Source organism: Ranitomeya imitator, chromosome 3 (genome assembly GCF_032444005.1).
Source record: "Ranitomeya imitator isolate aRanImi1 chromosome 3, aRanImi1.pri, whole genome shotgun sequence".
Taxonomy (NCBI): domain Eukaryota; kingdom Metazoa; phylum Chordata; class Amphibia; order Anura; family Dendrobatidae; genus Ranitomeya; species Ranitomeya imitator.
In genome coordinates this window covers 254,923,070-254,946,532 of record NC_091284.1, presented here as the reverse complement: position 1 = coordinate 254,946,532, position 23,463 = coordinate 254,923,070, and the positions used below count along the sequence as shown (strand labels likewise).

At 40.1% G+C, this 23,463-nt stretch overlaps 1 protein-coding gene across 2 annotated transcripts in view; it reads right to left on the bottom strand.

The window, feature by feature from the left end:
• ACACA (acetyl-CoA carboxylase alpha) overlaps positions 1-23,463 on the bottom strand; it is a 575,142-nt gene that overhangs the window by 232,250 nt on the left and 319,429 nt on the right. For both annotated transcript variants that reach the window (XM_069756397.1, XM_069756396.1), the window contains exons 41-44: positions 22,237-22,383; positions 20,059-20,328; positions 14,872-14,969; positions 6,303-6,423 (exon numbers count right to left, since the gene is read on the bottom strand). In XM_069756397.1, coding sequence (XP_069612498.1) covers positions 6,303-6,423; positions 14,872-14,969; positions 20,059-20,328; positions 22,237-22,383 — 636 coding nt within the window. The remainder of the gene's footprint in view (positions 1-6,302; positions 6,424-14,871; positions 14,970-20,058; positions 20,329-22,236; positions 22,384-23,463) is intronic.

Below are 23,463 nucleotides of genomic sequence, written 5' to 3'. Positions count from 1 at the left end.
CCATGTGCCCAAACTGTGGCTCCCCCCATATATGGGGTGTCAGCGTACTCAGGACAAATTGGATAACAACTTTTGGGGTCCAATTTCTCCTGTTACCCTTGGGAAATTAAAAAATTGCAGGTTAAAAATTATTTTGTGGAAAAAAAAATTAAAAAATATTTTCACGGCTCTACATTATAAACTTCTGTGAAGCACTTGGAGGTTCGAAGTGCTCACCACACATCTAGATTAGTTCCTTAGGGGCTCTATTTTTCAAAATGGTGTCACTTGTGGGGGGTTTCCACTGTTTAGGCACATCAGGGGCTCTCCAAACGCGACATGGTGTCCGATCTCAATTCCAGCAAATTTTGCATTTAAAAGTCAAATGGCGCTCCTTCCCTTCCGAGCTCTGCCATGTGCCCAAACAGTGGTTTAACCCCACATATAGGGTATCAGCGTACTCAGGACAAATTGTACAACGACTTTTGTGGTCCAATTTCTCCTGTTACCCTTGGTAAAATAAAACAAATTGGATCTGAAGTAAAATTTTTGTGAAAAAAAGTTAAATGTTCAATTTTTTTTAAACATTCCAAAAATTTCTGTGAAGCACCTGAAGGGTTAATAAACTTCTTGAATGTGGTTTTGAGTACCTTAAGGGGTGCAGTTTTTAGAATGGTGTCACTTTTGGGCATTTTCTGTCATATAGGCCCCTCAAAGTCACTTCAAGTGTGAGGTGGTCCCTAAAAGAAATGGTTTTGAAAATGTTGTTGTAAAAATGAGAAATCGCTGATCAACTTTTAACCCTTATAACTTCCTAACAAAAAAAATTATGTTTCCAAAATTGTGCTAATGTAAAGCAGACATGTGGGTTACATTATTTATTAACTAATTTGTATGATATGACTCTCTAATTTAAGGGCATAAAAACTAAAAGTTTAAAAATTGCAACATTTTCGCCAAATTTCCATTTTTTTCACAAATAAACGCAAGTCATATCAAAGAAATGTTACCACTATCAAAGTACAATATGTCACGAGAAAACATTCTCAGAATCACCAGGATCCGTTGAAGCGTTCCAGAGTTATGACCTCATAAAGTGACAGTGGTCAGAATTGAAAAAAATGGCCCGGTCAGGAAGTTGAAAAAAGGCTTCGGGGTGAAGGGGTTAAAACCACAATTTGATTCTATGCTAATATTTTGGTTTTTTCTGTGGTAAAAAACGGTGAACGTTTAAAAAAACATTTTCTCTGGCTATATATTACTAAGGAGATGGTGCTCACAGGGTTCTCTGGGTGTATGTTTTTAGACAACTCTGTATTATTACATTTTCAGCAACGTCCCCTTGTAAAGATTACAAAAATTAGCACTAAATAAAAAGACTCATATCTCTGGAACCATATGGGAGATTTAAAAAAACAAACAAAACGGAATACTCAGGGGAGTGACAGGTGAGGGGATTAGCTCACGGTATTGCAATCTTTCGGCATAAACAGGCGCTTCAGGCTCTCCAAAACACAGCTCACACCAGGCAAATTTGATACCACTGGCCACAACCAGTTTTATAAGTTCTGTACATAAATCAGCAAAATAAAAATACAAAGTAAAATTCTAGGCCGGCTGGTCGCAAACTATGAACCCAATTTCTGAGTGACAAGAGCTGGGCCCAGTGAACAGCATCCTTAACCCTCCGTCACATACAACTGATCTGACAGGCGCTTCTCTTTTACTTTCATTTCTCCTTCCTCACCAGATTGTGAGGAAACCCCCTCCCTCCAGGTAGTCTCCTGTCTCTTGAAGGTCTGTGAAACCTGATATCACAGTTGGATTTCAGAGCTTCAGGGGAGAGGATATAGCTGCACAGATCTCTCAGGCTCATTGTATGTGAATACGTCACATTCAGTAAGGTTGGTATTTTATGTTTTTATTCATCACAATAGTTTATTTAGCTTGTTTTATGAATGTATAGCACAAAATGTGAGGATATTTCATAGAAATAAGGGAGATTTTATAAAAGAAAGTGTGCTGCTCAGGCATATACAGTAGTTCCCTAACATATTCCTTCTCTTGCTTCAGATTATCTGCTGAAATGGAGAGGAAAATGTACAATTTATCCAAACAACTTGATGTTGAGGAAGTAACAAACATGCTGTTAGATGATAGAGACCTCACACTGAATGAGGAAAGTGAGATTGATTCTCATGATGAGGTGGAAGAATGTGTCCTGGATTCTGAAACAGAGCAAGATGGTGACAGTGGTGAGGATGAAGAAGTTGGATCATATTATATTGGAAAAGATAAAAATACTAAATGGAACAAGAAGCCATTCCAGAAAAAACGTAGGGAACCTTTAAACATTATTACTCACCTTCCTGCAGTAATAGGAACTGCACGTAATGCAAAAACTGTAGTTGAATGCTGGAACAGTATATTTACAGATGACATTCTGGACTCTATTGTCACATATACCAACCAATATATAGACATTATAAAGGACAAGTACATCTGCAACAGAACCATCAAGCCCACAGATGAAATAGAACTGCGTGCTTTTTTTGGATTACTGTACCTTGCAGGAGCTTATAGGGCAAATAGACAAAGTTTGGAGGAACTTTGGGGTAAAGATGGGGATGGAGTTGAAAAATTTAGCCTTGTTATGTCAATAAACAGATTCAAGATTCTAATTCGTTGCCTTCGGTTTGACGACAGAACTACCCGAACCGAACGCAAAACACATGACCGACTTGCTCCAATTCGTGATATATTTCAAAGATTTGTTGTAAACTGTAAACAAAGTTATTACCCTGGAGAGAATCTCACTATTGACGAAATGCTCCCTGGTTTTCGTGGTAGATGTGCCTTTCGTCAATATATTCCATCAAAGCCAAACAAATATGGAATAAAAATTTATGCCCTTGTTGATGCCAGTAAGACCTACACTTACAACCTGGAAGTTTCTGCAGGAAAACAACCAGAAGGTCCTTAATGTGTGAGCAACAAACCCATTGATGTTGTAAAAAGACTGGCTGAACCCTTATTTGGATCGGGTCGCAATATTACAGCTGACAATTGGTTTACAAGTTGTGATCTGATTGATTATCTGAAAATTCAGAAGCTGTCATATGTGGGAACTGTAAGAAAAAACAAAAGGGAATTGCCGCCACAGTTTGTAAGTGTGAAAGAGAGACAACAGTACAGCAGTATGTTTGCATTCCATAATGGAAAGGCTTTAGTTTCCTATGTACCACATGCCAAAAAAATCGTACTTCTTCTATCAACACTTCATGATGATGCTGCCATCGATCCTGGGACTGGGGCAGAAAAAAAACCGGAGATAATTACATTTTACAATGCCACCAAAGGGGGTGTGGATACAGCAGATCAGATGTGCTCCACTTTCAACGTCAGCAGAAACATCAAACGCTGGCCAATGGTCATATTTTTTGCTATGTTGAATTTGGGTGGTATAAATTCACAAGTAATTTATCTTGAAAACCACTCCGTAGACGATTGTATCTGAAAAAATTGGCCCATGAACTAGTACTTGGAGAGCTACGGAGGAGAAGCGTGAAAACAATCGGTATCCCCTCTCGCCTTCAAGTTCAGCTCAAAAGGTTCCGCCCAGAAGATGATGGTGAAAAGTCACCATCTGCACCACCTCACAAAAGAAGGAGATGCACCACCTGCCAAACGGAAAGCGGAACCAGAAGGCTTTCAAATTATGAATGTCTCAAATGTCATAAAGCAATTTGCCTGACACATGCAAAAATGGTGTGTAATTCTTGCTATTTGCTCTGCAAGTGTGACTTTTCTGGGGAAACCTCAGCATCTACTTCTGATTGAATATGTTTTTAATAGTACTTAAGGTACCTTAAAATTAAGTTTGTGTTCAAAAATTTTCTTTGTACATTTTTTTGAGAGAGTCGAACTGGGGACTATTTGGCGGGAGTTTTGAAAAGTTTGTATTTCATAGTTATTAGTTTTATGTTAAGTAAATGGGTTTTTTTTGCAACTGATTATGTGTAGTCTCTTTTATTACATCCCTATGAAGGTCACTGATCACTTTTAGAGCACTGAAATTGCAAACATTAGATATTATAGGTATTTTTCCAGCAGGCGCCTGACAGGCACATTGTATGTGAACTCGTTAGTCCGAATATTGTATGTGACGGAGGGTTAAACAAACAACTGCCTTACTCACAGAGTTTTCCCAGACAGAGACATCAGTTTGTAGACTCTGCCCTTTTATGCCATACCGGAGCATTGCAGGTGATTAGTTACAATAATGCCAAATATTTGGAGTGGCTAAATGAAGCTGGGAAAATACACAGTTTTCTAGCACCCAACTGCCTGACTGGTTTATTTACACAGTCTAACCCCTTAACGACCACCGATAGGCTTTTTAATGGCAGCAGTTAAGGCTGGGTTCACACTGCGTTTAATGGTGGTACGTTAAACGGACTACGTTACACCGCGGCATAATGCGGTGTAACGTAGTCCGTTAACTCCGCCATTGAAAGCAATGTCGGACACATCGCTAGCACACGCCCACAATGGGCGTGCGCTAGGGATGTGCCATCATTGAGTGACGGACCCTGAGACGCGGGCTGCAGTGTTTCCGGGTCCGTCACTGCTAGTGCAGATAGAGCTAGCAGATGCTCCATCTGCGCTAGCGCGATGCAAACGCCGGCACTTGCGTTACAGCAGCCCGATAACGTATGTGCTGAACGGGCTGCTGCTAACGCAGTGTGAACCCGGCCTAAGAACCCGGCCTCAGCGCTCTTCTCTGATATGATCTATCATATCAGCAAAGAGAGAAATGGGGTCCCCTGCCTCTTACCAACCCCCGATACCTCCTGATTTGTCCCTCGACCCTCCGCATCATCTTCCTAGAAAAAAATGAGATGGGCCGAGATCTGCCAGCTGGTACCTGACAACAATAAGGGATTTAAAAAATAGTAAATCCAATCCCTCTTTGCCATTCCCTTTGTTAGATAAAAATTATAAAAAATAAAAAAAAATCCCATTCTTTGCAGTTAGAGTTGGAGTTAGGGTTGTGGTAGGGTTGGAGTTAGAATTGGGGTTTTTTTTGAGTAAAAAAAAAAAAAAAAAAGAATGACGATGTTACGACTAGTGTTGAGCGCAAGTGCTCCCTAGTCGAGTCTGCATCTTAGTGCTCAGGTATGCATGGAGTTTCACAGATCCTCACATGCTTATTTTTGGGTGTCTAACAGCTGTGAAACATGCGTGGCAGCGACTCCAGCATGTCACTCGAGTATCTGCGATATTTGGTGCATACTCGAGCACCCGATGTAAATTGTAGTAGTGAGCACTTGCGCTCAGCATTAATGACAAAATATGCAATATGACGACCGAATGTTATCAAATTCTGTGTCGTACCTGTGTGTTCAGAATGCTCACTATACCCCTGGATAAAATCCTTGAGGGGTCTAGTTTCCAAAATGGGGTCACTTGTGGGGGGTTTCCACTGTTTAGGTACATCAGGGGCTCTCCAAACGCGACATGGCATCAGCTCCCGATTCCAGATAATTTTGCGCACAAAAAGCCAAACGGTGCTCCTGCTGCGCGCCCAAACAGTGGATTTCCCCCACACATGCGGTATCGGAGTACTCAGGAGAAATTGTATAACATATTTTGTGGTCCATACTAATGTTACCTTTGTGAAAATAAATAAAAACGTTTGTGTATAAAGTAAACTAGTTGTGAAAAAAGTTAAATGTTAATTTTTTTCTTCCACATTGCTTCAGTTCTCGTGAAGCAACTGAAGGGTTAATAAGCTTTTTGAATATGGTTTTGAACACCTTGAGGGGTGCAGTTTTTAGAGTGGTGTCACTTTATGTCACAAAGACCGCTCAACCTCACTTCAAATGTGATGAGGTCCCTAAAAAAATGGTGTGAAAATCTTGTTGCATCATTCCCAAGAAGACTCGTGGCAGCACTAGCTCAAAAGGGTGCTTCTACTCAATACTGAGAAAAAGGGTCTCAATACTTATGGTCATGTGATATTTCAGTTTTTCTTTTTTAATACATTTTCAAGATGGGGTGTAGTGTGAACATTAATGAGAAAAAATGAACTTTTTTGAATTTACCAAATGGCTGCAATGAAACAAGGAGTGAAAAAATTAAAGGAGTCTGAATACTTTCCCCACCCACTGTATACCAGCACAGTACTGTCAAGAGTCAGTAGTAACTGTACTCAGACGACATGTTAAAGGGGCTTTTTTTTTGTCAAAACAGTCCAACAAATATTGGAAAGAAACCAAAAATTCAAGCCAAACAAACAATTAATTGATGCTTATGATTACCAGATTAATGGTTATGACTTCTTCATAAGCCAGTGAGGTTTCTCCAGCAATCATGCCTGATCCTCGGAGGTTCTCCACACCAAGACCCTCCTCTTTGCCAATTATATCTGTTATTTTGTACCTGATGAGAAAATAGCAAAAATGATAACCACAAAGTAAGAGGTAACTTATGTTAATCAGTAATAAGATAAATAAATATTCCAGGAAATAGGACTAACACTCATAAAAAGTATTCTAAAAAGAAAAGTTGTTGACATTTTGACAAAATCTGAAATGAATACAGCTTTACCTGTAATGATGTCCAGGTTGTGATAAGCTAAAGGAGAAAATAAATGAAACCAAGCACCCTGACAATGTTTTCCTTGCTCTTATGTTTGCCAAGACACTTTACGAATAGCGAGAGCAAAATAAAGTAAAAACTGTATATATATGGTAAAAAAATATTTTGTTTTAAAGAAGTTAAAAGAATGTTCCTAAAACGATAATGTGGCCTCATAATAATGTACATATATACTTCTTTATTTGTGCCATATAACAAGTAAAATCTGCCCCATTTTACACATATCACACCCTTAAGGATGCCCCTCTTCCAGGCTCCATTTACCCTCCACACGTCATTGGATCTGTCCTGCTGCGGAAGAACTAATGGTCGATAAGCGTGCACAGTGACTGCAGTCTCTCTCAGCTGGCTTCCAGGGAAGCACGGCTATGCCTCCACCACCAACACAGTGAATTCTAGGTTTCGAGTTCACGCTATTCTTCCGCGCACTGTTTGGTCCTGTACACAACTCCATCAACCAGATATTATCTTCAATAATGCTGGCTCTGGGGCACGGGGTGTCGGTGGAAGATGTTCAACACTGCCTGAAATATCTGGTTGGGTGGTGGCTAGTCGCTTGGGCGGGCATTTCACATGTGCTAGTTCTTTTGCACATTACTGAAAGAAGAATCTTTGCAAGTCTGTAGGACCAAAATAAGCCATAGGACATCCTGGCTCGAGTAGACTGTGAACTAGGATTCTCTGCCAGCACATGAAACTACATCACCACTCATTTGGGAAGATCAAGTCTGCCAGCAATAACTGCAAGCCTCAAATTGTCTTCCTTACACTATTATTATACACTCATTAAAGCAGTGTTCCCCAACTCCAGTCCTCAAGAGCCACCAACAGGTCTTGTTTTCAGGATTTCCTTAGTATTGCACAGGTGATAATTGAATTGCATTACCTAGACAGGCAAGCATTCAGTCACCTGTGCAATACTAAGGAAATCCTGAAAACATGACCTGTTGGTGGCTCTTGAGGACCGGAGTTGGGGAACATTGCATTAACCCCTTCACCCCGAAGCCTGTTTTCAACTTCCTGACCAGGCCATTTTTTTCAATTCTGACCACTGTCACTTTATGAGGTCATAACTCTGAAACGCTTCAACGGATCCTGGTGATTCTGAGACTGTTTTCTCGTGACATATTGTACTTTATGATAGTGGCAAACTTTCTTCGATTTGACTGGCGTTTATTTGTGAAAAAAAAGAAAATTTGGTGAAAATTTTAAAAATTTAGCAATTTTTGAACTTTGAATTTTTATGCCCTTAAATCAGAGAGATATGTCATAAAAATTAGTTCATAAATAACATTTCCCACATGTGTACTATACATCAGCACAATTTTGAAACCAAAATATTTTTTGGTCAGGAAGTTACAAGGGTTAAAAGATAACCTGCGATTTTTCATTTTTCAATAAAATTTAGGAAACCATTTTTTTAGGGACCACCTCACACTTGAAGTTACTTTGAGGGGTCTATATAACAGAAAATACCCAAAAGTGACACCATTCCAAAAACTGCACCCCTCAAGGTACTCAAAACCACATTCAAGAAGTTTATTAACCATTCGGGGGCTTCACAGGAGCTGAAGCAATGTGGAAGGAAAAAATGAACATTTAACTTTTTAGTCACAAAAATGATCATTATGCAACAATTTGTTTATTTTCACAAGGGTAAAAGGAGAAAATGATCCACTAAAGTTGGTGAGCAATTTCTCCTGAATACGCCGATACCCCATATGTGGGGGAAAACCACTGTTTGGGCGCACAGCAGGGCTCGGAAGGGAAGGAGCGCCTTTTGACTTTTTTAACGCAAACTAGGCTGGAATTGAGAGTGAACGCCATGTTGCGTTTGAAGAGCCCCTGATGTGCCTAAACATTGGAAAACCCCCACAAGTGACCACATTTTGGAAACTAGACCCTTTAACGAACTTATGTAGCTGTGTGGTGAGCACTTTGAACCCCCAGGTGCTTCACAGAAGTTTATAACGTAGAGCCAAGAAAAAAAAAACAATCACATTTTTTCCACAAAAATGATCTTTTAGCCCCAATTTTTTTTTTTTCACAAAGGTAACGGGTAAACATAAACCACTAAAGTTGTTGCACATTTTCTCCTGAATACGCCGATACCCCATATGTGGGTGAAAACCACTGTTTGTGCGCACGGCAGGGCTCAGAATGGAAGGAGTGCCGTTTTGGATTGCAGACTTTGATGGTATGGTCTGCGGGCGTCATGTTGCATTTGCAGAGCCCCTGATGTGCCTAAACATTGGAAAAACCCCACAAGTGACCCTATTTTGGAAACTACACCTCTGAAGAATGTATCTAGAGGCATAGTTTTATAGTAATAACTATAATGCTTTTGGTTTTAGTATATGAATTTATAATGTGGCGGTATGTGTAAGATGTGCTCGGTACATCCGATTATAGATGTGTTGTATCAAAAGGGTATAAACTAATTTTATTAATTTGTGGACGTGTGGTACGCTTTGAAACAATCCTTAATGCAAAGGCCAGGCTTCTCAGGGCAGGTTTCACAATGGTAAGTTGTGTCCTTTCAGATTCCCTTCTTGGAGCATACTCTGCACCGTTTTTGTGATTAGCCAGTCCTCGCTGCTTTGGGAACCTGTCCTGGGAAATGTTGACCTGGGACAATACGGGCACTATCATATTCAGAAGTACGGGGGCCCTCACCTCCCCGAATGTCAAACATTAGGGCCTTGATGACTTCCTCCTGAATCTGAAGGAAGGTCCCCGTATTGCCTGCAGATCGGAACAGCACAAAAGCATTGTACATTGCCATCTGTACAATGTGCACGGCCAATTTTTTGTTCCATACTTTGGCTTTTCGCATGGCACTGTATGGTTGGAGGACCTGATCTGAAAGATCCACACCCCCATGTACCGATTGTAATCCAAGATACAATCTGGCTTTCGGACTTGTGCTGTGGTCCCACGAACAGTGACAAAGATGCTGTTGTCACGGTGTATGGTGGTCAGGATAAGGGCATCCCTTTTGTCCTTATACATGACCACCAGTATGTTGTCGCTGCATTGGGCTCTGCTTTCCCCTTTTCTCAGCATTTGCCCAATTAGCGGCTTAGGGAGGCCTCGCTGATTTTTTCGCACGGTGCCACATGCAGCTGTACCTCTGGCAGAGAGGGCCTTGAAGAGTGGGATGCTGGTGTAAAAGTTATCAATGTAGAGGTGATAACCCTTATCCAGCAGTGGGTGCAGCAATGCCCACACAATTTTTCCACTCACCCCCAGGACGGGGGGGCATTCAGGGGGGAAAATTTGGGTGTCCTTCCCCTCGTAGACCCTAAATCTGTGAGTGTACCCTGAGGTACTCTCGCACAGTTTGTACAGCTTTTTTCCGTACCTGGACTTCTTACTGGGCAGGTATTATCAGAATTTTAGCCTCCCTTTAAAATGAACGAGAGATTCATCAATAGCGATGTCCCTCTGGGGTATGTACGCTTCAGCAAATTTTCTGCTGAAGTGTTCAACCACTGGCCGAATTTTCTATAGACGATCAAAGTTAGGATTGCCTCGGGGAGGACACTGCGCATTATCACTATAATGCAAAAATCTTTGGATCCCTTCAAATCGTGTCCTTGTCATGGCCATGCGGAATACCGGTGTACTGTAGAGAATATCAGTACTCCAGTACTGACGAATCTCTGTTTTTTTTATTATGCCCATATGCAGCACAATTCCCCAAAGTGTCATCATCTCTGCTGCATTTACGGGGGTCCATCTGGCGTATGATGACGTGGGATTTTGGATGAATAATTGCTGGGCATACAGGTTCGTCTGGGCCACCATAAGATTTATTATTTCCTCACTGAAAAAGAATTTGAAGAAGTCAATTTCAGGGAGGCCAGTGGTGTTAAACTGGATTCCTGAGCTGCTGCTGCTGAAATCCGAAATAACGGGCTGAAAATTTTCGGGGGGTGCAATCCATATGGGATCGATTGCTGCAGGAGTTGCCTGGGTCCTAGGATGCCTTGTTGGTGGTCCTTCCTCACCAGATGAGGAGGAGGAATAGAGGAATGTGGCATCTTCCTCACTGGCTGAATCCGTGTCGGATGTAAGAATGGCGTAAGCCTCCTCTGGTGAATAGCGCCTTGTTAACGAATGGGCCATTTTAATTTTTTTCCCAAACCTTGGGGATGTGTGTGTAAGTGGTGCTTTTACACGTGTAATATGTGGGGTTGTGTATAGGGTACTCTTTATTATAACAGAGAAAAAAAAGAAGTAGAGAGGTAACATGTAGAAGAAAAAATGTAAAGAAAAATCAGATTTAAAAAAAAAGTTTGTATAAAAAAAAAAAACACAGATGTTCACTACACTAATGCCCTCTCTATAAATTTATCCGACGCAAATTCTTTATTTTACAAAAGAAAAACCGACGTCACCACCAATGTGATGTACGCTCCCCTAATGCACTCGCTAAAAAGTTAATCGACGCAACTAATTCTTTTTTTTTTTTACAAAAGAAAAACGGACTTCACCAACAATGTGACGTACGCTCCCCTAATACACTTTTTACACACACACAAAAAAAGCTACCTCCCTACATATAAAACTACTCTGTACTTTTTTTTTTCTAAAACAAGACCGATCGTCACTAACGCTGTGACGCCGGCTACGCTACCTTGCTACAGTTAGGGCCAGAAATATTTGGACAGTGACACAATTTTCGCGAGTTGGGCTCTGCATGCCACCACATTGGATTTGAAATGAAACCTCTACAACAGAATTCAAGTGCAGATTGTAACGTTTAATTTGAAGGGTTGAACAAAAATATCTGATAGAAAATGTAGGAATTGTACACATTTCTTTACAAACACTCCACATTTTAGGAGGTCAAAAGTAATTGGACAAATAAACATAACCCAAACAAAATATTTTTATTTTCAATATTTTGTTGCAAATCCTTTGGAGGCAATCACTGCCTTAAGTCTGGAACCCATGGACATCACCAAACGCTGGGTTTCCTCCTTCTTAATGCTTTGCCAGGCCTTTACAGCCGCAGCCTTCAGGTCTTGCTTGTTTGTGGGTCTTTCCGTCTTAAGTCTGGATTTGAGCAAGTGAAATGCATGCTCAATTGGGTTTAGATCTGGAGATTGACTTGGCCATTGCAGAATGTTCCACTTTTTGGCACTCATGAACTCCTGGGTAGCTTTGGATGTATGCTTGGGGTCATTGTCCATCTGTACTATGAAGCGCCGTCCAATCAACTTTGCAGCATTTGGCTGAATCTGGGCTGAAAGTATATCCCGGTACACTTCAGAATTCATCCGGCTACTCTTGTCTGCTCTTATGTCATCAATAAACACAAGTGACCCAGTGCCATTGAAAGCCATGCATGCCCATGCCATCACGTTGCCTCCACCATGTTTTACAGAGGATGTGGTGTGCCTTGGTTCATGTGCCGTTCCCTTTCTTCTCCAAACTTTTTTCTTCCCATCATTCTGGTACAGGTTGATCTTTGTCTCATCTGTCCATAGAATACTTTTCCAGAACTGAGCTGGCTTCTTGAGGTGTTTTTCTGCAAATTTAACTCTGGCCTGTCTATTTTTGGTATTGATGAATGGTTTGCATCTAGATGTGAACCCTTTGTATTTACTGTCATGGAGTCTTCTCTTTACTGTTGACTTAGAGACAGATACACCTACTTCACTGAGAGTGTTCTGGACTTCAGTTGATGTTGTGAACGGGTTCTTCTTCACCAAATTAAGTATGCGGCGATCATCCACCACTGTTGTCATCCGTGGACGCCCAGGCCTTTTTGAGTTCCCAAGCTCACCAGTCAATTCCTTTTTTCTCAGAATGTACCCAACTGTTGATTTTGCTACTCCAAGCATATCTGCCATCTCTCTGATGGATTTTTTCTTTTTTTTCAGCCTCAGGATGTTCTGCTTCACCTCAATTGAGAGTTCCTTTGACCGCATGTTGTCTGCTCACAGCAACAGCTTCCAAATGCAAAACCACACACCTGGAATCCACCCCTGACCTTTTAACTACTTCATTGATTACAGGTTAACGAGGGAGATGCCTTCAGAGTTAATTGCAGCCCTTAGAGTCCATTGTCCAATTACTTTTGGTCCCTTGAAAAAGAGGACGCTATGCATTACAGAGCTATGATTCCTAAACCCTTTCTCCGATTTGGATGTGGAAACTATCATATTGCAGCTGGGAGTGTGCACTTTCAGCCCATATTATATATATAATTGTATTTCTGAACATGTTTTTGTAAACAGCTAAAATAACAAAACTTGTGTCACTGTCCAAATATTTCTGGCCCTAACTGTATGTCTAAAACTAAGCTGTACTAACTACCATTATTTTTTCTAAAAAAAAAACTTGGACGTCGCTTAGACTGCAAAGTCCGCTACACTATCTAGCTAAAAAAGAAAAATTCCCGTGGCGCAGTCTCTGATCAGCAGCGATACTGATCAAAGCCCTGCGGACACAGGAAGAGCACAAATGCTCTGCGCGGGATGCTGTGCACAGGAAAAAAAAAGCGCAAAAAAAGTGCGCTAAAAATTCAATTGGACGGGGGGACGTCACCAAACACTGACACCGGCTACACTACTTTGCTACGTCTAAAACTACACTATACTAACTACGAAAAAAAAATTCCTGTGGCGCAGTCTCTGATCAGCAGCGATACTGATCAAAGTGCTGCGGACACAGGAAGAGCATGAATGCTCTGCGCGGGACGCCGCGCACAGGAAAAAAGTGCAAAAAAGTGCGCAAAAAAATCAATTAAGGGGAGGGGGTACTGGAACAGGGGGGGGATGGTAAAGGGGTGGGGAGGTGCTGCTGCTGTTGTGATCACAGGCCTCACACAGCAGGCAGATGGCAGCAGAGAGCACAGCACAGAGCAGGAAGCTGGATCAAGACGCTGAAGCAGGAGGCAGGAGATCGCCGGGTTGGTCACACTGGCCACCAATGGATTCCTTCACTCAGGTACACAGAGGGGCTTGGACAACCGCTCTGCGCGCCAAATCTGAGAGAAAGATGGCGTGCAGGGCGGTGATTGCTATTTTAAATTAACCCCTTTGGCGCTGATTGGCTAGAAGTTATTGTTCAGCCAATCAGCGCCTTAGGGGTTAATCAGGTGAGGTGACGTGGCGATTACCCCACCTACTGTGACGGCTGTGATTGGTGCTACGCCACACAGCACCAATCACAGCCTGTCACATGCTTTCTTTTTCGAACTTTGTCAGTTTTGCTGGGATTGGCTGATGACAGTTCACCAGCGAATCACAGCGATCGCCGACGCGGGGGGGGCAGATCAGCCCCTTGTGGTGACGTGCCTGGGTGATCTGCTGTTAGAACCAGCAGCCATCCTCACCCGGTCACCGTGCGATGCAGCGCTGTGACCGGAAATAGCAGCGCCGTACTAGTACTGCGGTTTGAGGGAAAGCAGTACTAGTACGGCGCATGTCCATAGTGACTTTTAGGATTGTCACTTCCAATAGGTAGCATTACAGTTCAAGGATTCTTCCTCTCTTAAAAGGCAATATGTATATTTAATTACTCAGAGGAGCATTGCAGGGCTTATATACCTCCTCACTCTGGCATGCTAGGAGAGGCATATCACTCTTCACAAAGAAAAACATTACCCCTTAGATCAATGACTTGTGAAAATCGGTCACTTTTTCATTTAGCAAAGAACAAAGTTTTTGATTGATACATTCCAAACAGATAATATTTGCAAAGCTTGAAAAAGTTCAATACAGTCCTAGGAGTATTAAACACGTCTTTTGCAGGCAATTAGAGGCTTTGCAGTATTTTGATTTGCGTCAAATCAAAATTTTTTGAAAAATCTGTTAAAGTTGGAGATATCGAATTTCAAAACATTCAATCATCTCTAGAATTTAATCCTCCATGTTTGACCAGCATATAAAAATATTTTGCTATACTCTGCACCAGAACAAGACAGCTAGCCCAAAAAATAGCACATCAGAAATATTCAGCTTTTACAATTAATATTCCTTGCAAATCTGCAACCTTTAGGCCACATTCGCACAACAGAGGCTCTGATCGTTAGCGAAAAATTTATCTATCAGCAAAAGAAAGTACATAGTCAGATTTTTTTTTTTTAAACATGTCCATATCCTTTAAGTTAACTGGACCATAATGCAAACTTATCTTGAGATACATGTATCACTTGTTTGTGACGTTCAGAAACATGTAGTTCTTATTTTAGATACACATAAATGTAGTTACCTGGATTCTCCTTCATCTTCCACGTGCTCACAATGAACAGAATTCAGGGCACTGACTTTCTTGTAGTCTTGAGGTGTCAAATATAAATATTTATATCCCTGAAAGAAAAGTAAATTTTAGAAATAAATAAAATATATTGATTACCATCAGAATATAATGTAAAATAATAAAATATAGTCATGACTACAGTTTAACATTTGCAAAAGGGATCAAGTAGTTTAACTCAGAAATACAACATACATGGCTGCAATTGTACAGCCATACTCTGCCCCATGCTAGTTTTTCGAGGAGCATAAATCAGATGACAGGTTCCCATTAACTACTTCACAACATATCATATCCCTGACTTTGATGCCGAGCCTGCATTTTTCCCGGTTGATGATAGCTAATTTAATCAGCTATCGTGTGCCTCAAATACCAGCGGGCGGAGCTCTGCCCCATCCCTATCTACTAAGCTATTAAACGCCACTGTCCATCTCTGACAAGGGCATTAACATGAGCCTGCAGTGGAGCACGTCATTCCATGTGCCCAACATGATGTTGTCGATGGGTTCCGATGGGTTGCCATGAGAGCTGGGTGTCTGCTGCTTGTCATAACGATCCTCCTGTGATAACCAGCGTTTAGCTGGCGTTCTTAGGAGATCGCCATTTTCACTATACATAGAATTGCTAATACATTTCTATGTATAGCATAAGCGATCAGACAATGGCAGCTTCAAGTACCATAAGGGGACTATTAAATGCAGTAAAAGGTAAAGAAAAAAACAAACAAACAATGAAAAAAAAAAATTCCTCAAAAGTTCAAATCACCCCTAGTAAAAAATTAAACATTTGAAAGAAAAATTACACAAATTTGATATTATCGCTGTGTTCAACAATGTCTGATTTATCAAAATATAACAAATTAATCTGATTGGTAAACACAAAAAAAAAATATTGAAACGCAAGAATTACTTCTTTTGTTGTTTGTTGCAACACTGCAATAAAACGTAATAAGAGGAGATCAAAAACGGCATCTACCTCAAAATGGTATCAGTCAAATTGGCGGATCATGGTACAAAAAGAAAAAATGTCTTCACACAGCCTCAGAGCCCAAAACATTGAAAATGTTATAGGTCTCGGAAAATGGTGACATGAGAACATTTTATTTATTTTTACAAGTTTAAGTTTTGTTTTCATCACTGAAATAAAAAACAAACAAACTATACATGTTTGGCATCTGCATTATAATACTGACCTGGAAAATCATATTTCCAGGTCAGTTTTTCCATATACAGTATCCTACAAAAGTGAATACACCCCTCACATTTTTGTAATTATTATATTCTATCTTTTCCTGGGACAACACTGGACACTGAGTTTTTCATGCGAGTACAATCCAATTTTTCACACCTAGCATCTGATTTACATCCGAATGCAGTGTGATTGCTATCCGACCGCAATGCAATTTTAACATGAGCATTTACATAGAGAAATTCTCTGTCATTTACACATCTTTTTCTAAGGAAATATTCTTCAAAACATATCATTTTTAACTAATTCATCTGCTGTTTACAGTAATATCACAGCGTGACAGGTTAGAACAGAATAGATAGAATAGATATATACACATAGAATAGATATATAGATGTCAGTGATACATATATGTACAGTTAAGTCCATATATATATTTGGACGAAGACAACATTTTTCTAATTTTGGTTATAGACATTACCACAATGAATTTTAAACAAAACAATTCAGATGCAGTTGAAGTTCAGACTTTCAGCTTTCATTTGAGGGTATCCACATTAAAATTGGATGAAGGGTTTAGGAGTTTCAGCTCCTTAACATGGGCCACCCTGTTTTTAAAGGGACCAAAAGTAATTGGACAATTGACTCCAAGGCTATTTCATCGACAGGTGTGGGCAATCCCTTCGTTATGTCATTCTCAATTAAGCAGATAAAAGGCCTGGAGTTGATTTGAGATGTGGTGCTTGCATTTGGAAGGTTTTGCTGTGAAGTAAACATGCGGTCAAAGGTGCTCTCCATGCAGGTGAAACAAGCCATCCTTAAGCTGCGAAAACAGAAAAAAAACCATCCGAGAAATTGCTACAATATTAGGAGTGGCAAAATCTACAGTTTGGTACATCCTGAGAAAGAAAGAAAGCACTGGTGATCTCATCAATGCAAAAAGACCTCGGCGCCCACGGAAGACAACAGTGGTGGATGATCGCAGAATAATCTCCATGGTGAAAAGAAACCCCTTCACAACAGCCAACCAAGTGCGCAACACTCTCCAGGAGGTAGGCGTATCAATATCCAAATCTACCATAAAGAGAAGACTGCATGAAAGAAAATACAGAGAGTTCACTGCACGGTGCAAGCCACTCATAAGCATCAATAATAAAAAGGCTAGACTGGACTTTGCTAAAAAACATCTAAAAAGCCAGCACAGTTCTGGAAGAACATTCTTTGGACAGATGAAACCAAGATCAACCTCTACCAGAATGATGGAAAGAGAAAAGTATGGCAAGGCGTGGTACAGCTCATGATCCAAAGCATACCACATCATCTGTAAAACACGGCGGAGGCAGTGTGATGGCTTGGGCATGCATGGCTGCCAGTGGCACTGGGTCACTAGTGTTTATTGATGATGTGACACAGGACAGAAGCAGCCGAATGAATTCTCAGGTATTCAGAGACATACTGTGTGCTCAGATCCAGCCAAATGCAGCCAAACTGATTGGTCATCGTTTCATACTACAGATGGACAATGGCCCAAAACATAAAGCCAAAGCAACCCAGGAGTTTATTAAAGCAAAGAAGTGGAATATTCTTGAATGGCCAAGGCAGTCACCTGATCTCAACCCAATTGAGCATGCATTTCACTTGTTAAAGACTAAACTTCAGACAGAAAGGCCCACAAACAAACAGCAACTGAAAACCACCGCAGTGAAGGCCTGGCAGAGCATCAAAAAGGAGGAAACACAGCATCTGGTGATGTCCATGAGTTCAAGTCTTTAGGCAGTCATTGCCAACAAAAGGTTTTCATCCAAGTACTAGAAATGAACATTTAGTTTAAAATTATTTAATCTGTCCAATTACTTTTGGTCCCTTTAAAAACAGGGTGGCACATGTTAAGGAGCTGAAACTCCTAAACCCTTCATCCAATTTTAATGTGGATACCCTCAAATGAAAGCTGAAAGTCTGAACTTCAACTGAATCTGAATTGTTTTGTTTAAAATTCATTGTGGTAATGTCTATAACCAAAATTAGAAAAATGTTGTCTCTGTCCAAATATATATGGACTTATCTGTATATATGTATATACAGTGGGTACGGAAAGTATTCAGACCCCTTTACATTTTTCACTGTTTCATTGCAGTCATTTGGTATATTCAAAAAAGTGATATTTCGGTTTTTCTTTTTTAATAAATTTTCAAACAATTCTATTTTTTTCAGTCAAGATTGGGTGCAGAGTGTACATTAATGTGGAAAAAAATTAACTTTTTTGAATTTACCAAATGGCTGCAATGAAACAAAGAGTGAAAAATTTAAAGGGGTCTGAATACTTTCCGTATCCACTGTATATTACATAGATAGATAGAAGAAAAGTGGTCAATTCAGAAGCCACGTACTGTAAAATCACAGCAGGAGCCGACAGGATAGAATAGAAGAATTACATACAGTAAATATACATAGAATAGATAGTTATACAGATGTCAGTGACATATACAATTGGTACAGTGTGTATGCAGTTACTGCACATGTATTTAATTAAGATTATTTTTCAGAAAAAAATGTTGTGTGCTCCCACGCAATTTTCTTAACCAGCAGAGGGAAAGCTGATGCCTGGGGTCTGATGTTTATAGCCTGGGAAGGGGTAATACCCAAGGATCTTCCCAGAGTATTAATATTTCAAAACTGTAAATTTTCCACTATATTTGCGCTGACATCAGATAGGTGAAGTGAGCATGAGAACTTTCTCACGCTCGCAGTGCCCTCAAACAAGTAATAGGAGTTCATAGGGAGACACTGAGCAAGAATTACACACAGAAAGCAACATGAAAAAGATAAGAAGAAGAATTTGATTGTATGTGCTACTTACAGACTCGGAGTCATAGCCAGTGTCCGATCTGGTTGCCATCAGGAGGTGGTTATCACTTGAGCGTGAAAGTGGACTCATTTTATACTTTCTCAGGGCTGCCATTGAGTTGTCTCTGACTGTGTGCAGCCTGCTCCCTGATGTTCCAATCATCACTGATGAGAAGATGAAGGAACACTACCTGGCCCCATCCCTTTTGCTAATATAACTGCTGTGTGGTGCAGATAGTTTCTCCTACTACATTCTCTATCAAGAATCAGAGCGGCTACACAAACGTCAACTCTCTCCTTATCTAAACATTTACTAGAAAGTCTGGGGGATAGTTTAAATGTCTTAATTGTTAAAAGGGGTTTTCGCACAAAGTTAATTTCAATCAACATTTTAATCAAAAGATGTTTGAATAATAATAATCTTTATTTTTATATAGCGCTAACATATTCCGCAGCGCTTTACAATTTTGCACACATTATTATCACTGTCCCCAAAGGGGCTCACAATCTAGAATCCCTATCAGTATGTCTTTGGAATGTGGGAGGAAACCGGAGTGCCCGGAGGAAACCCACGCAAACACGGAGAGAACATACAAACTCTTTGCAGATGTTGTCCTGGGTGGGATTAGAACCCAGGACCCCAGCGCTGCAAGGCTGCAGTGCTAACCACTGTGCCACCGTGCTGCCCATAATATAATATAATAATAATAATTTCCACAACTGGATGTGTTCCTGTGCTGAGATAATCTTATAAATGTGCCCCAGAATGGAGAAAATGGGGACATTTTATTCTCCATCTTCTCATCTGATAGAATGGGATCATACTCTGATCAGAGTATGAATAGCGTAATTCGCCCGATTCCCTCGGATGGGAGAATACACGGTCATCTGCACCTAGCCTTAGGATAGGTCATCAATGCCAGTTTGGTGAGGTGTCACACCCTCACCAATCTGGTATTATAGCATCAATATAAAAGTACCAGATAACCCATTTAAGTGTAACCGAATGCCATTAAAAATTTAGAAAAACAATGAATTACAATTTCAACTCCACAGTTACAGAAGGAATGAGGTGGCAGATAATGTTGCCATGCCATGACACAAACTCACTTTATAAGGGTCTGAGGCATCTTCCCAAGCAACATGGAACATATGTCGTATCTCTTCCGCCAATCCTATTCTTGCACCACTGTTTGCTGCAACATATATACGTGGAATCCCTTGTGATCTGGAGAGCTCGGAGGCTCGTAGGTACAACAAATCTTCCTGAGGCCCAAACGACCCGATCCTGTATGTTATGTCATTCCCTATTACAATGATATCTCTGCCATCTGGATACTCTGGAGTTTTCAAAGACATTTTCCATGCCACCATCCCAATCTGAAGAAAAATTAAGTAAATATATTACACATACATTAACTTAATTGGAAATGTACATTAGATCTACTCTTATACAGTGGCATGTAAAAATGTGGGCACCCCTGGTCAAAATTACTGTTATTGTGAACAGTTAAGCAAGTTGAAGATGAAATGATCTCTAAAAGGGCTAAAGATGACACAATTCATTTGTATTTTTGGCAAAAAAAAATGTCATTTTTACATTTTACAAATGATAAAAAAAGAAAATAGAACGATGCAAACATTTGGGCCCCTTGCATGGTTAGTACCTAGTAGCACCCCCTTTTGAAAGTATCACAGCTTATAAACGCTTTTTGTAGCCAGACAAGAGACTCTCAGTTCTTGTTTGAGTGATTTTCATCTATTCTTCCCTGGAAAATTCTTACAGTTCTGTGAGATTCCTGGGTCGTCTTACACTTCATCTTCAGCCTGCTTAACTGTTCACAATAACAGTAATTTTGACCAGGGGTCCCCAAACTTTTACATGCCACTGTAATGCAAATATGGAATTAAAATAATATCAGCTATCAACTTTCACTAGTTAAAATAAATGATCACTGTAGCCTGAAGCTTTACAGACACACACTTGCAAAAATATTCAATGTAACAGTTATTCATGGCCCCATCTCTCCTTTTCTTTATTGGGGTTACACAATTCTACTTTATAAAGCCATTTTTTATTGTATAATGCATTGTTTGACATATTAGGCCATAGGCTGAATTCGTGGACTTAAAAAGGTATTTCCATCTCCAAGATCCTATTCCAATATGTAGTAGGTGTAATAATAATATCAAATACCTCCAATTAGAAATGGGGTATAGTTCTTTTTACCCCAAGTGCAGGGCATTGCAGTAGCTTGGGTATCCATGGCTATGACCACTCATATAGTGACAGTTAGGGGTTAGTGGTCATAATCATGGATATCTAAGCCACTGCAATGCCCTACACATTAGGTAAGTGACACAGCGAATCAGAAGAACTATTCATTTCTAATTGGAGGTATTTGCTAAACGTATTAATCATTACACTTACTACATACTGGAATAGGATCTTGGAGATGGGAATACCACTTTAAGTATACCTTCAAGCTTAAAAAACAATTAAACTACCTGTATTTGTCTATTACAACTGTTAGAGTACAGGTTACTGTTAGTCTTTGAACAACTAGACTTCAATTTTCTTTACAAAATGGTAACCCATCTAATTGTCAAGACACAATAATGAAAATGATGATATACAGGTTTGTGAATATCAGTTTACTGCCACATTTGGTAAGAGAAATATCACAAAGGAGCAGCAATCTCTCCATTTTTATTTATTTCACAGGAGCACATACATAACAAAGGGGGGATCGGTGTCTCCAAGGGGAGGAGAGAGGGATTAGTGATGCTTCCCCGTCTCTTCAGGACCCCCAGTCTCCCAGAGCAGCTCCATTGACCATCCAAACACATGGTTGCAACAAACAATCCAACAAGGCAAATTCAACTTTTACCAATCTGTCTGTGGACTAGCGGCCAGTTGCACAAATAATGTAGGTGTTTCATATTAGACAAACGAAAATGATACACAATATTCTCTCTTAGGCAAGGAAGTCTCTTCTAAGATAAGTTTTATGGGCATTATTTTGACACATAACAATACAGGGTGTAGGTACTGTATGTATACAGATTAACCTTTGGTAGCTTAATAAGATTCCTGTTGTATTGTGTTGATATTTCTTAACAAAACATTTCTTTACAAGAAATAATTTAAATGCATTCAATTTTTTCCATAATTTCAGAGTTTGTATTTTATTTTTTACCACCCTGATCACCCGTTGGTCGGGAAACTTTATAGCACCATTTATACATACATTATAGATCTGTTGCATGAAAAAAAAATATGATTACCTCATTACCTCCAGGAAGCCTATTCATGTGTACTAACTGGCCCTGGTCATCCAGTACAAGCTCAGTATAAATAAGAACATCGGAAGGCAGAGGACTCTTTGGAATATCGACAGTTGCATCCATTGACTCCCACAATTTGATTAAAGCCTACATGTAAATTTTAGAGATATTCATTATATTTATGCATGTATCCATTTATATATTACAGTACCGAGCACGCGTCTTAGGTAGGTGTGGAAAGAATACTGCAAGAAGAATGCTTTAAATACTAGAAGTGTTAATAGTTTATTTTAATGAACAGAATGCAAAGTGAATGAACTAAAGAGAAATTGAAATCCAATTAATATTTTTTACAACCACACTGATTTCAAAACCGCATCAACGCTCTAAGGTACAGTGGCACACAGGAAGCAACTCGGCAGGGAGGTTGTTCCAAACATCTTGAACTAACCACAGATCTCTTGTGGATGTAGCCTCACACAAATACTTCTGTCTTCTCATGTATTTGCAGACAAACTTGATCTTCTCTCTTCACTTCCATAATAGGTCCTAATGACACTGGCTGTATGTTTGGGGTCATTGTTCTCATTCAGAATAAACTTGGAGCCAGTCAGAGGACTCTCTGATGGTATTGCATGATGGATAAATATCTACCTACATTTCTCAACATAAAAGGAACCCAGGAACTTGGGAAACTTGTGGAGCTTAGACGTAGTGGTTGGACAAAATAACCTAATGCAGCAGACAAAAGACACATCATAATAACTTCCCTTTGTAATCAGATGACCAGCAGTAACAGCAGCTCAGACCTGGCAACAATCTGTGGGACCCAGCTTCACCTATCTAATGTTCCTAGAAGTCTGTCCAGAACTGGTCTTCATGGAAGCATTGCAGCCAAAAAAAACATACCTTCGACACAAGTGACTCAGCTACGCACAAAAACAAAAATATTGGGATGCAGAAAAAACAACTTCAGGTGCCCTGGACTGATGAGTCAAAACCTGAAATATTTGTCTGTAATAGAAGGCCGCTTGTTTGTTGAAAGACTGGACAGTGGTACGTTTATAATAGTCTGTAGACAACAGTGAAACATGGTGGAGGATACTTGCAAGCTTGGGGCTGCATAATAACAGATGAAGTTTGAGATTTAGTCAGGACAAATTGTATCCTCAATGCTGAGAAATACAGGCAGTTACTTTTCCATCATGCAATACCGTCAGTGAGGTG